The 13,887-nt window shown below is 39.9% G+C and overlaps 1 protein-coding gene across 1 annotated transcript; it reads left to right on the top strand.

The window, feature by feature from the left end:
* Nucleotides 1-1,489: 1,489 nt before the first annotated feature.
* On the top strand, nucleotides 1,490-12,384 carry AK3 (adenylate kinase 3). Its single transcript, XM_066180857.1, has 5 exons — nucleotides 1,490-1,767; nucleotides 5,977-6,096; nucleotides 8,917-9,089; nucleotides 10,765-10,883; nucleotides 12,167-12,384. The coding sequence occupies exons 1-5, from the start codon at nucleotides 1,620-1,622 to the stop codon at nucleotides 12,288-12,290; spliced, it is 684 nt and encodes a 227-aa protein (XP_066036954.1). The 5' UTR covers nucleotides 1,490-1,619; the 3' UTR covers nucleotides 12,291-12,384.
* Nucleotides 12,385-13,887: the final 1,503 nt, after the last annotated feature.

The raw sequence follows: 13,887 nt of genomic DNA on the forward strand, positions 1-13,887 counted from the left end.
TCACCCACAGCCTCAGGGCACCTGGGCAGGGCAGTGACAGCAGTGGGATGTGTCAGCATCCAAGCAGTCATCAGGTGACAGCCAGGTAAAGGAGCCATGTCCCAGCTCAGTTTGGGAAATCCTCATGATAGTTCAGTGTTATAAATGCATATTATATAGCTGGCTTCTCGCATAACTATTATAATTGTACTGTATTATGTTTTAATTAACAAGAAATTAGAAGGGTAATGAATGTGTATTTTTTGATCATACCAGAGGGGTAAGACTGGGGGTTTTTTTGTTTGTTTGTTTGGGGTTTTTTGTTGGGGTTTTTTTGGGGTTTTTTTGGGGTTTTTTTGTAAAGCTTAAGCCACCAACCCCGAAGTTATGGGAAGGGGGTCACCTTGTGACCCTTTTAAGAAAAAAACCTGTTAACTTTCCGTTTTCTTATCCAACTGAAAAGAACCAGAAAAGCTCAAAAGAAAATTTATACCCATGTTACCAGACTACGTGGAGACACCCACAAAATAAATCCACTAGATAAGATTGTTATAAGTGTATATTATGTAGTTGGCTTTTCGCATAACTATTATAATTGTACTGTATTATGTTTTTATTAATAAGAATTTAGAAAGGTAATGAATGTGTATTTTTTTTTGATTATACCAAAGGGGTAAGAATTTTTTGTAACGCTTAAGCCACCAAGCCTGAAGCTATGGGAAGGGGGTCACCTTGTGACCCTTTTAAGAAAAAACCTGTTAACTTTCTGTTTTCTTATCCAACTGAAAAGAACCAGAAAACCTCAAAAGAAGATTTATAATCATGTTACCAAACTATGTGGAGTCACCCACAAAATAAATCTACTAGATAAGATTATTGGGGATACTTAAAACAGATCAAAAAGGAATGTTTGATTACCATCTATTGAATATTCAATACGGTGCTCCTTAAAAATACCAATCCTAAAAGGTGAGGGGGGCGACAGGCAGACCGGGTGTCAAGTCCCCCCTCGGCCGAGAAGCTTGGTTTATTCTGTCTCCTACTTTGTCTATTTTTTTTAATTTATTTATTTTAAACTTATAAAATTTTAAAAGAGAGTGGAACTTGTTTTTCACATTCAGGGAAGGGGTGGAGTCACCATTTCTGGGGATATTTAAAAGGTGGACTTGTGTCAGTTTGGGGCATGGCTTAGCGATGTACTGGCAAAGCTGGCTTACTTGTTGGGCTCCGTGACCCTTAAGGTCCTTTCCAAACCAAACGACTCTTCGATTCTATGACTGAGAGGGGGCAGGGGCTGACGGCTTAAGGAGCAGCCAGAATGGGCCTCCTGAGCAGAGGGGTGCGGGGAAGCTGCTCAAGGGCAAGTTTGAACAGTGATGCCTAAATACGGTCTGATGCGACGTTCTGAGATGCAATTTGCTTTAGTTATCTTTTTATTATGGTTATCCATTTATCCCTCCCTTCCCCCCATGCACTTACGTAAAGGATCTTTCCTTCCTGCCCCTGATTGACAGCCGGAGAAGCTGCCGCTGCCTTTCCCTGGGAGGACCGGCCCGGGCTGCCCGGGGAGGCGGCGCTCCCGCCGCGCCCCTGCGCGCCCGCGGAAGGCGGGGCAGGAGCGGCGGAGCGCCGGGAGCAGCATGGTGGTGCCGCCGCTGCTGCGCGCCGTCATCATGGGTCCGCCGGGCTCCGGGAAGGGCACTGTCTCCGCTCGGATTATCAAGCACTTCGGCGTGAAGCACCTCTCCAGCGGCGACCTGCTGAGGGACAACATGCAGAAGAAGACAGGTGAGAATGGGAGGGGGGTGGGAGTGTGTGCGCGGCGGCGACGATCCGTCTTCTTGTCTCCGTCCGGCGAGAACGGTCCCCACGCAACCCTGCGGGAGGTCCCGAGTGACACAGCTCCGCTCCGGGGAAGGGAGACACGCTGAGAACACACATTCCTGCCCCCAGCCCCGCTCCTTCCCTCCCTTTCTCTCCCAGCACGGAGGACGCTTCTTTAAGGGGGTTTTGCTGTTCCCCAGTCCCACCTCTGTGTGCCCCCACCCAGGCAGAGGTTGTGTGATTGATTCACTGAGCTCATCTGGAGGCTAGAGGCCACTGAAGTGGGCCTCGTATCTGCAGCCATGGCTCCTCCACACCCTGTCACTTGCCAGCCTCTTCATGAACCTGAACAGGGTTTTCTGGGGTTATCCCGTTTTCCTTCTTTTGTTACACCTCATTGTTTCTTTGTCTTGGGTGCTTTTTGTACGTGTTTCTAATAGCTCTGATAGTTTCTCATGGTTTCTCCAGCTGGAAGCATCTTAAAAGAGAAAAATATTCACATCTTTTAACAGGCAGGGTAAGAGGAGGGGTTTTGGGAAATCAGACTTTTTTGGAGGTTCATTTGATGGCTAGTAGAGGTAACTAGAATTGTTACACAGCTGTTCCAAAATTAGGCCTAGTTCTGAGCTGGCACACATAACATAGTGGTGCTTAAAAAAAAAAAGGCAAAAATTTCAAACTGCATAGCTTTTAAAATTATTATTGTCTTATGAGTTCATATCATGCTTAGGTTTCAGCATGGTCTGTGTTTACATACAATGGTGCTTATACTAAGATACTAAAGATACTAATTATTCTTGCTGTATAGTCCTAGCTTGACTTCTGCCTCAGTTGAGATACATCAGTCCCTGCCTCTGGTGGATTTTTGCAATGATGGAAGATTCCCTCCTGACTTCCACATCTGCTTTTCTGTATGATGGGGGGGGAAAACCTTGTAAGAACCATCTCAGACTGCATGTGATAAAGTGAGAATATTATTATTTCTAGCAAATTCAAGGTGTAGAGTATTGCATTCACTTGTGAGTGTTGCTGTATTATTATGCCTAGGTAATTGGCAGTCTGAGTTTTGGAATACTTAAAGCATGTTTGAAGATGAAGCAGTTGTGATGTGATTTCCATATCTTCACACAAATCTTGTTTACTCAGTAAGGATAATGACTTCAGTACAGTAACTGACTTTACTATAGTTGAAATTGTAGATATTCTAAGTTAAGAATTTGCTAGGAGCACACCTATGTAGACATACCTGATCATACTAATGCTATTTCTGTTTGGTTGCACAATCATAAGCTTATATTTAGAGGGTCACAAAACTGTTCTATTATGAATTTTCAGTGTAAGACCTGGTGGGTAGCCACTCCAAGAATACAAAGGAAATGCTATTTTACCGAGTGTTTTGAGGCTTACAATGTTTACTAAATACTTTAGGTTTTGTTTGAGACCATAGAGCACCAGAATCATGCTGAAGGTTGTGTGAGAAGAGGAAATTGCAAGTGGAAATATTATATTGAGGTGGGAGCCTGAAGTGATGCAGAGAGAAGTGATTACACAAATAATTCTAGGTGGGTTGGACAGATGAAAGACTGTGAAGGAGAGCAATCATGTGAAATGGAAGTTTAGCAGACACATTACAATCTAAAACATGAGTAAAGAAGTCAGTGGACAGGTTAAGAGGTGAAGTTTGCTCTAAATTAGCTACAGCAGAATATATCAGAATCTGCTACGGAGTTTCTCATTGACTAGTAAACACAAAGGAAACTCCATTGCAATTTCGTTGAAAGTCAGTCGCTAGTTGCAGAAATGGTTCCCAGATGGGTTTAGATGAAGTATGAGGTAGCAGGACTAGGTAGTACACTGAAAATAGGAGAACAACTGAGAGGCAACTCAGAGAGCCTTGACAAGTTTAGTCAAGGGCAAAGACCAATGAGTTTTGATTCTAATAGAAGACTCCTGCAATTTCCAGTTCTTCGGTAAATGAGTTACACTGAGATGGACAGTTAAAGCCCTTGAAAAATTAGCTATAGTTAACAGTAGTTATATGGTGCAGATTTTGCATTTGCTGTCTTGTGAAAATGGACGCTGTTGAAAAGTCTTGTTGAAGATGAGTGTCTTTATCATTCTGCAGTTATTATCCAGTTCTTCTGGTCAGTGGAGAGTCTGTGACCACCCCTCTAATGCTAAGGTAGTTATTGTCTGATTATGGCTAGAGCCTGATTGCTGTAATGTGGTTAGAACAAGCCATTCCTTTGTAAAACCATGGAACATGGATACCTGTCATCACCTACAAAGGAGAGAAACCTGTGTTACCTGTTATTCTGAAGATTGCCATGCCTGTAGTGGTTTCAGACCCAATCTGAAAAAAGACAGAACTAAACTCCACGACAGTGGGTGGGGGGAAGCTGTGAGCTAGTGCACTGACTTTTTGTCCTAATATAAGACTATTTGGGTATGGTTGTGCCTATTTTTTTCCTTCTGTAATAGTGACTTTCTAAATGACCTGAGCTCTGTAGGGAGGGGCAAAAGGCAACGTTTTTCAGACTCTATGGGTCTAATAATAGCTTGCCATATTCTAAATCTTTCTGGGCTCAAAATCTCACGAATCTTTCCAAAGTAAGTTAGAATTGTTCCCTGTGAACCTTGCCTTGTGCATATTTTTAGGTCATTGTGGTAAGAGCAATGCTGCAACACAAATCAGTAGCAGAGCCAAGCATCAAGTACACATTAAACTACCTAGACATGATTTATTCCTTCTTCCAACCTTTTTTTTGCAGGGTACATGGTTCAAAGCACACTAGAATAATAAAAGTGGTATGAAGAAGGGAGGTAGGGAAAAGAAGAGACACTTTGTACCGAGGCAGACAGTCACATTCTTTCTAGACTGTGATGTACTGGAGGACTCAGGCACCACAGTCTGACTCTTTTCCATATAGTGAGCATGTTTTGAAGTCTGGCCAAGGTGCACAGTGCCTATTTCTAAATGGTCTTTGTACTTTTCAAAGCCTGATTAAAGATGTGAGCAGGCAGTAAGGGGAAATGGTTCCTTTATTTTTTTTTTTTCCCTCATCACCAAAGCTACTATTTGCATTATTTTGGGGCATGTGCTGCTTTTCAGTTGCCTCATCTGAAGAAGGGCCTCTGTCCTGTTGCACATTCTATGCACTGAGTGATGGGACTGGTGTTTTTCATTGCTTTCTGCTGGAAGTGGTCATATCTTGTGTGGGTATGTCAGTCCATCCCATTTTCTCTTCTTTAGTTTTCTGTAACTAGATCTTAACTGGCTGCAAGTAAAGGCTTCTGCAGATCCACAATAAAACCAGTATATAGCTGCTATTCTGGGTTACTTAACATAATTGGGTAATTGTTTTATAAATGAAAGATGCAGAGGCTGTGCCTAGGACACAACCCAGGTGACTGAATTTCTTCCTGGCTATACCCATGATTTGGGTGAACTACAGCATGCTACTGCCTGCCATGTAGGAGCATGGTGTGATAGCTGTAACTCTGATGCATGGATGGAGTTTTAGTGAGCCTGTGGGATAAATGGTACTAAAGGTTAGTCAGTTCCATGGGAAAATACTAATGTCTGTGTACTCCCATAAATAGTGTACAATATCTATAAACATCCTCTTGCAACTCTAGTAATCAAAAAATAACATATCTGGCAAGCCTATCCCACTGCAGACTGCTTTCTGAAATGCCAGAGGCATTTATGTTTGTAATGAAGCCTAAGTGTAAGTTAGTAACTAACCACTAAGCTGAGAAAATAACTTTCTTTTCAGGAAGTCTGAGGGCTGTTACCTTAATAAACTTGTATCCTTTCTATTTCTTTTTTTTTTTTTTTTTTTTTTTTTGAAGACTCTTGGCAAATGGCCTCTCCTCATTTTAGTTTTTGGAACTTCGTATTTCAAATACATACTAGTAAATTTATTCAGAGGATGTGAGGATAGAGGTATGTTTTGCCCTACGGCTGTATCTAATTAATCTGATACATATTTGCATGGTCAGATCCTAGTTGATCATCTGGATGTTTTTTAATTTTGGCAAGCATGCTGTCTGTCTTGTTTACAATTTTCCTGTGTCATCCCGATCAAAACAATTTTTGGCAGGCCTGTGGGCTTTTTCTTTCACTTGCTGGAGGCCAGAGCTAGTGTAATGCAACTTTTGCTTTTGCAGAGGTGGGAATCCTTGCCAAGTCCTACATTGATCAAGGGCAGCTTATTCCAGATGATATAATGACACAACTAATGCTGAATGAGATAAAAGGTCTAGACCGGTACAACTGGCTATTGGATGGTAAGTTCTCATGTTGGATATCACTGTAAATGGAGAGAAAATCTGCTCTGGAAAACTTGGGACTGCTTTGGTTGCTGTTTGCCAGCTTGTTGTGAAACTTTCAGCAGATAGTCTGCCCCAGTTTCTTTGTCTGACAAATGCTTTGGGTGTATCCTGCCATCAGAACATTACAGGGATATTTAACTCATGTTGAAAAGCATAGTTCAGTATTGCAGCAAAATTGTGAAACTGGCAATTCTAGTATTTTTTAATGATAATTTATATGATATTTCCCTGTTAAAATAGGTATTGAGAAGTTTCTTTTTTAAAGTCTTTTTAAAATAAAATCCTTGGGGAATGGAAAACTTTTGAAGGATGGGGCCTTGGAATTATTTAAATAGGAAGGTAGGGATGTGATGCAGTAACAAGGTAAGTATGGAAAAGTACTGCAGCAGTGTGGAGTGTAATAAAAACCATTGCTCAATTGCCCTAAAAGGTCTCCTTCATTTGCTGTGTGGTTCTGTTCTCCAGAGTGAACTATTTTGCAGTTCTGCAGAGTAAGCTCATTGCTTCAGCATTCGCACTAGAGAGAAAATATTTTTGCTGCTCTCTTAATGAACTGGATGGCTCTTGTTATTCCAGCCCATGGGAGTACAGCTGGATGCCCAGCAGAAAAATAGCATCTAGCCTGGATGTGTGTTTTTTCAGACTGTAGTCACAACCCGTCTCAGTAGATAAAACAAAAAAGTAATTGGTGTAGCTTTCTATTTAGCGGAAGTGAAAAATCCACTGATCTCTGTCCCTGGGTGCTTTATTATAGTTTTTTATATATGTGTGTATATATCTATATATAGTTATATATTTACATATATAGTAGCTCCTACGTACAGTAGGATATGTTCTGGTGGCTTTAGTCACAGTTGGGTTCCTCCCTGAGATAAAGTCTTCATTCCCACAGTGAACAGTACAATGAAACCTAAACAATAAAGCAAAGAACAGATATTGGGTTTTTTCCTTTAGTTCCAGATCCCATGTACACGCAGTTCTAGTCTTGTGGATCTGGATGTGTACCAGTATAGCTGTGCCCACTGGCAGCTCTCAGCAGGAGGATTGTGTTGAGATCATAAGCCTTTAAACTTTCGGAGCAGAAATTTTGTCTGCATCAGCATTTGTAATGAGACTCAGTGAATTACACTAGGAATAGCTCTGCCATAATGGGCTTTGCAGGAACAACACTGTTCTGTTGAAATAAGTTAATCCAAAATCTCTAGTTTGGTAACTGCAATGCAGAACAAACAGACAGGGTCAGTTAGCTCAAACCAGAGTTGCTGAACTGCTTGTTACACTCACTTAGCCAAACACCCACTTGCTACCTTACAATAGGTTGGTGGCTTCTAGAGTCATAGCAGATGTAGCAGTCTGAGTTGTATGTGTCTGTGGGTATAATCAATTTAGATTTATGTGCTGTATAATCTGGAGCATTTTTCTCTGTGTTCCTGGAATCTTCCTAATTCATCACATGTTGCAGATCTTGTTCTGTATAGAGAAAACACTATGTAGAAAATGCCAGTTCAGTTTCAATTAAATGCTTTTGTAGAGGCACTTCAATTTGTTGAGGAATTTTCTCATTACTCAGTCCCAAGAAAACTCATTTTCCAGTTGCATAACTTAGAAGCATGGTGGCTGCTAATAGTAAGAAAGAACAGCAGTTTTTGAACAGTGTTCAACAGCAGTGTTGAAGACCTGGCTCTTCCTCTGCTCTTAACATTTAGAAGCACTTCCATGAGATAATGTGAGTGTGAAGAAATAGGATGAGGGCAGCTCATGACTGTGATACAAACTCGGTGCAGAGACTTAATGCACAAGCAAGCACTTGATCTGAGTTAATCTGCTCTGTCTATTTGTAATGTTTTTCCCTACTCGTGCAATGGACAGATCAACGTTATGCAAGAGTTTCTTAAGTTTGTACCTATCAGTACTTTATGGAGAAGTTTACTTGTACAGTATGATGCAAATTACAAGCTACTCAAGAACATGAGACTATGCTAGAGCTTTTTGAGGACAGGAATTTTTCCAGTGAATATAGGATGCAATAGCATGTTCTGCAGTAGCTTTGACCACTGAAGGTCTTGTGCTCAATTTTTCATTTCAAATTCTTTGTGGAGACCTTAGCTTTCTTGTTCTTCGTTCCCACTGCACCCCTCTTAAGTTCCACTTGATTTATCTAATAGTTTCAGGCATAGAGTAGGGAGCCACAGAGTTCATGGGGCAAAATGCAGCATCTTTGAAGTGAAGAGAGGTTCCTTCCTGATCAGTCTGAGTGTTCTCACAGTCATCACTAAAACTTTTAGGACCCTTCTAAATCTTGGACTGCCTCTGGTAAATATTTTTGGCTTACTGCAACTGATTAAAACAGGTTTGTAATGGCCACCACCTTAAGTCAGACTTACACAGCTGTGAAAGTAAGAGATGTCACAAATGTTTCTAGGTTGTCCTGACTTCTGAGAGAAACTTTTCACTGGAACTTTTATTATTCCAAATGTGTATACAGTGCTTTTATGGAGTGTAGTGGTATATATGAATATGGGGTCTTTTTGCACTTGTTTGTTGCACTTTTGGGAAGATGATTAGCTAAAATGAAGAAATTAAAGCTGGGAGGCATTTAAAAAGTTAAAATTATAGATATTGGAAAATCTGATGCCTCTTCCATCTTTATGGAATATGACAATGCTTTTTGGTTTTATTGCTATGTAACAATTATTTTCTCTAATGACTCAATCCATGTAATTTTTTGCTATAACTCTGCTTTTGGAATTTTATGAGGTTGTTTCCTTTAAAAAGGTTTCCCCAGAACAGTTGCTCAGGCAGAAGCCCTTGATAAAGAATGTGACATAGACACCGTGATTGACCTAGATGTGCCATTTGAGACCATAAAGTGTCGACTTACAGCACGCTGGATCCACCCTGCCAGTGGCAGAGTCTACAATCTTGAATTCAATCCTCCCAAAGTACAGGTAAGCAATATACATTGGTGTTGGCACTAAATAAGTGCTGCATTGTGTTTGCTAGCTGCAGTAAAATATTGTTTGCACGTTGTTTCAAAACACAGCAGCTCAGAAGAAAAAGGCTCATTTCATTTCTTAGGAGCATAGAATCTTTCCAGTAACACTGTGCTGGTATGAGGGTACGTTAGTGACCTGGTAGAACCTCAAGCTGGTGGACAACGTCCCTGCAGAGCAGAACACTATGGTGTTTTATAAGCTCTTGTTAAAACTGTTCACTGATCTGGGATACTCTCTGCCTTGCACAACGGCACAGGATCTGGGCATGGTCTTAGCCTGTTTGCAGCCTGTACAGTCCAAAATGTAGCCTTCTTTTCCTTCCTCCAGAGCAGGAAACACCAATAGGAATGTTCCTGTATTTATATATAAGAAACACCAAACCACCAGTCAGAGGAATCCACTTAATGCTTTCCCTGTGTTTATATTTAACCAGGATGGGTATTTTCAAGGGAAGAGCTGCTGTACTGCAAAACTAGATGTAGAAACTTTCAAAGTAAGGGAAGCTTTTCAACAGATGTAAGAACTTTTGAGTTGAGATATCCTAAAGAGAAGCTTGAAGATAAAGACTGTACATTGTTACCTTAAATTTTTTAAGAACAAGGATTTGCTTTAGTGCAACTCAGCTAAAACTGTATTTCATCCTTAACTCTAAATAACTTACCTGTTGTGGCATCACATTTCATGTGGAAGTTCTATTAATTTACATCAGAAGCACAGCAGGCCCTGTAGTTTTTGGATTTCAGTGTTGCAGGAAAAGAGGCCAGCTTGAAACACCAGGTAAGCATTGAAGTGAGCAACTGAAAATATTGCCTTTGTTTTGTTTAAAACAAGGTGTTTAAAATCATGGTTATTTTCAGTTGCAGAAGAGCACAGGCAAGATGGAACAGAGAATTATCAGACTTACCAGAGTAGGCTTCAACTGCCAGAGCTTTGCTATTAGGAACTAGTTTACCTTTCACTAAATAGCAGACTTATCACAACACAGTGGACTGCAATACTTAAAGCGAAAACATGAAATAGAGCTAAAAAGGTGAAATACAGTTGTCTCTATTATCTTAATAGACCTGCAAAATGCTTACTTATTTAGTAGGAACAGAAGTTCACACATTATGTCCCTGCCTCTGTAGCGAAAGCTTCAGCTGACTCTTATGCCATTTTTTTGTACAGCTGTTGCTAAATGGCTACTTTTCCATGTTGCAACTTAAAATCAAAGGGTCATTAACTCCTTTGCCCATTTTAGTATGTCAAATGCAAGTCCACTTGGTGTCTTGATTCATGTTATACAGGAATGTATTACCAACAATATTGTTTTCACTTGTTCATGAAGGTTTTGACTTCATACTCCCCATATTCTACAAATGCTCCAGAGGACAAATTAATCAAGTTACTATGAACTAATATTCATTGACAATACTGAGAAAATATTTTTAACAAGCAGACTGTTTTACTGGAAAGTCAACAACTTACATTCCAGATAAGAACACATGCAGCAGACTCTCTCTTTATAAGCAGAAATCTACACCCTGATAAAATAGAAACTAATCATAATTAAAATAGAAAGTCACACAAACCATGCTTAAACAGAAGTAAGAAGTATACTCCGGTGTTTGCTTTTAACCATGATTAGGGCATTGATGACATCACTGGCGAGCCACTTGTTCAGCGCGATGATGACAAGCCAGAGACTGTCAGCAAGAGGCTGCAGGCTTATGATGCACAAACAAAACCTGTTCTAGAATATTATCGGTAAGTAGTAAAATCTGTTCTTTCATATTCCAAAATCTTATTGTGCGTCAGCATAAGGACAGATCTCTCCAGTTACAGAATATATTATACCACAACAGCGAGTGCAGTGTGAATAGCTGTGTAACTTTCAGGAACTCAGTAAGAAATCAACCCTGTAGAATGAGTATGGTTTTCCAATGTTGTATGACACCTGGAACCTGTGTGGTAAAAGAGCCTGTCACAGCAGCCAGGCACATTTAGCTTTATAAAGAATGCTATGCATTATTCAATACATCATAGTACTGTTCTGAGCAACAACAGCTCTGGTGGGTGAGGTAACAGAGACAGTTCCTTTTTTTCCCAAGAATTTACAGTATTTTGTTTTCTGGATGTATAAGTAGAAGCTCTTCAACAAGTGCAAGGGGTTAAGAAGTGATACACAAATAGAGAAACTGTAATGAGGATTTAAATGTGGTTGTTCTAAGAACAGGACCATGATTGGACCCAGCTAGCAAGACTCTCTGGGAATAAATAGCTAATTCAGAATTGTCATTTGCATTGCAGAGTAGAAACAAATTACCAGTTCTTTTAAGAGTAAAACTTGTACACAATGTTTCTCTTAATGGAAAGCTGCAAGTATTATACTGCTAATATATAGATATATAGTAGGTCACCATGTAGAGTTCACCACCCTTCATTGTATTCTTCCAGGACTGTTGAGCAGAAAACTAGAAGCTCCATCTTTGGTCTGGTTAGGTTTTGAAGTTGTTTTTCTAGATTGGCAATGATATTCCCAATTTTGTTAGATTTCTGAAGTGTAAATGCCTCAGAGCACCAGAGTAAGACATGCCTAAACTGTTATTACTGGTAATAGCATACTTGACAGATAAAAACTAGCTCCTACAACTAATTCAGAATAACTTACTTGTGCCTGGCTATTTTCCTTGTCCTAATGCACATTCTTTGATCCATGAGGTGCAGCCTTATAATACTTCAGTTAGTTAGAGTCATCTGGACAACAGCAGTACAGCACGTGCTTTGGGACAACATTGCTACCTTACCCTGCTTGTGATTAAGTGCTCTGCTGACAGCCATCAGTTTTATGAACTGACATGGTCAATAGCTAACTGTTTGAGGAACAGAGTAATGAATGTCACGCCTGCATTTCCAATGCTACAGCTCTTCTGATGAGTCACATCACATGCATATTTTCACACTCCTGCCAGGGTAATCTTCAAGTGAGGTGAAGATTTTTGAACAATTAAACAATTTGACATCTGTAATGATTTCTTCTTTTTCTTTAGGAAAAAAGGGTTATTGAAATCCTTTTCTGGAACAGAAACCAATAAGATCTGGCCACATATCTATGCTTTCCTTCAAACCAAGTTGCCAGATGGGAGCCAGAAAGATGCTGCCAACCCCAGGTGAAAATAGGTCAAACTTCTGCTCATCTGTCATAGCTCACTCCTGACAACATGAGAATCTGCAATCAAGGATTTGTCCAAGTAATCTACCAGACTCATCAATAATAAAGTCCAATGCTGTCCTTAACTTACATTATGGTAAAATTTTGTTGCCTGTGGTTATCACTTTATTGCTCTATTTTTTTATACTAAATATAAATAATTTAATAAATACAGTAAGTGTCTTTAACAAAAGCAGGTACTCCTGTGTCTTTTATTTGGAAAATATGTTTGCAGTACTGATTGGTGAAGGAAACACATTTCAGAATACAGCTTAATTAGAAAGCACATTGACTGATTTACTCACTCAGTAAATGAAGCAATGACAAGGACATGAAAGCACATTTCTTGAACATGTGCGTAGCTGGAGCTAGCCAGAAGCTGTGAAGAACAATGTCTACTGGTCTGCAAAAAGCCATTTCAGACCAGAGCTGGTGTGTATGGAAATTGATCTTACGGAAAGGTTAGCTTCTTTGCTTGCAGAGATGTTGATTTTGCTCATCATACATTACACTTAGTACCAGGGGAAATTATCTAAGCAAGTATTATGTTTGTATTTTGGCCCTCAGAACAACAATTTTGCAGGCATGGGAAATGGAGTTCCAATTTGGTAAAGCCTCTGTCTTTGCGTGACCCTGTAAGACTTTATCAGTAAAAAGACAGCAGATACTGAACAGATTAAGTCTAACCTGGTAAACTTGTAGCTAGATGATCTTGACCAGTGAATATGTCTTTTCTATCTTTGAAAACCAGTGCTCACTGATGCCAGTGACATGATTTCCAGTGGTCAAAATATTAACTTTGACATTACTGTAGCAACTGGACTGGTTTTCATGAGATTCTGGTCTCTGACCAGCTCTTGTGTTTATTCACTAGATAACTGGAAATACAAACCTCCAGTCCACACTTTTTAACAGCCCAGGGAATGCAGCCTTTGCTATTTTTCAGTGAATGCTCCCAGCACTTTTTTGATGCTTATCAGAGTTGGAGTTACAAGAGTCAGCAAAAGCTGAGGAACAAACAACTCTAAGTAATGTCTGAAGTAGCAGTGTTTTAGTAATGCAGGTTTCAATCTCCTTTAGCAGTGACTGTAAACAGCTACAGAGTTGGGGTGTTGACACACCTTGGACTGCATCTGCACATCCAGTTTTAGTATTATGAATATTGAGACACATTTGAGTCTAAAAAGAGATGGTCATTGTAGAATTTGTGAAGTTTTCCCCTTACTATAAATGAACAATATAAGCAGCAGTTATGACTACAATCAGTTTTCCTTTCAATTGAAGAAAGCTTGCCAAGAAGGTTGAGCACTTGTACTGTTGTCTTGAGGAAATGTCTACATCTAGAAGTGAGAAACCCTGATCAGCTGCTTGTATTTTTACATTTTGATTTCAGTTTTAAAAAATTATTTTTTTTGCCAGCATACATAAATTTCAGTGAGCCAGAAGGAGCAGGGGGAGACAATCTCCTTATTGACACATTTCTGCACCATCCAGTTTAATCCCCTTAGAAACTTAAAAAATAACTTCTACTGTGTAACAAGTTGCTAGGTTAACAGGTCT

This window comes from Chamaea fasciata, unplaced genomic scaffold (genome assembly GCF_029207755.1).
Source record: "Chamaea fasciata isolate MVZ Bird 193981 ecotype frontalis unplaced genomic scaffold, bChaFas1.0.hap1 SCAF_4, whole genome shotgun sequence".
In the NCBI taxonomy this organism is placed as follows: Eukaryota; Metazoa; Chordata; class Aves; order Passeriformes; family Sylviidae; genus Chamaea; species Chamaea fasciata.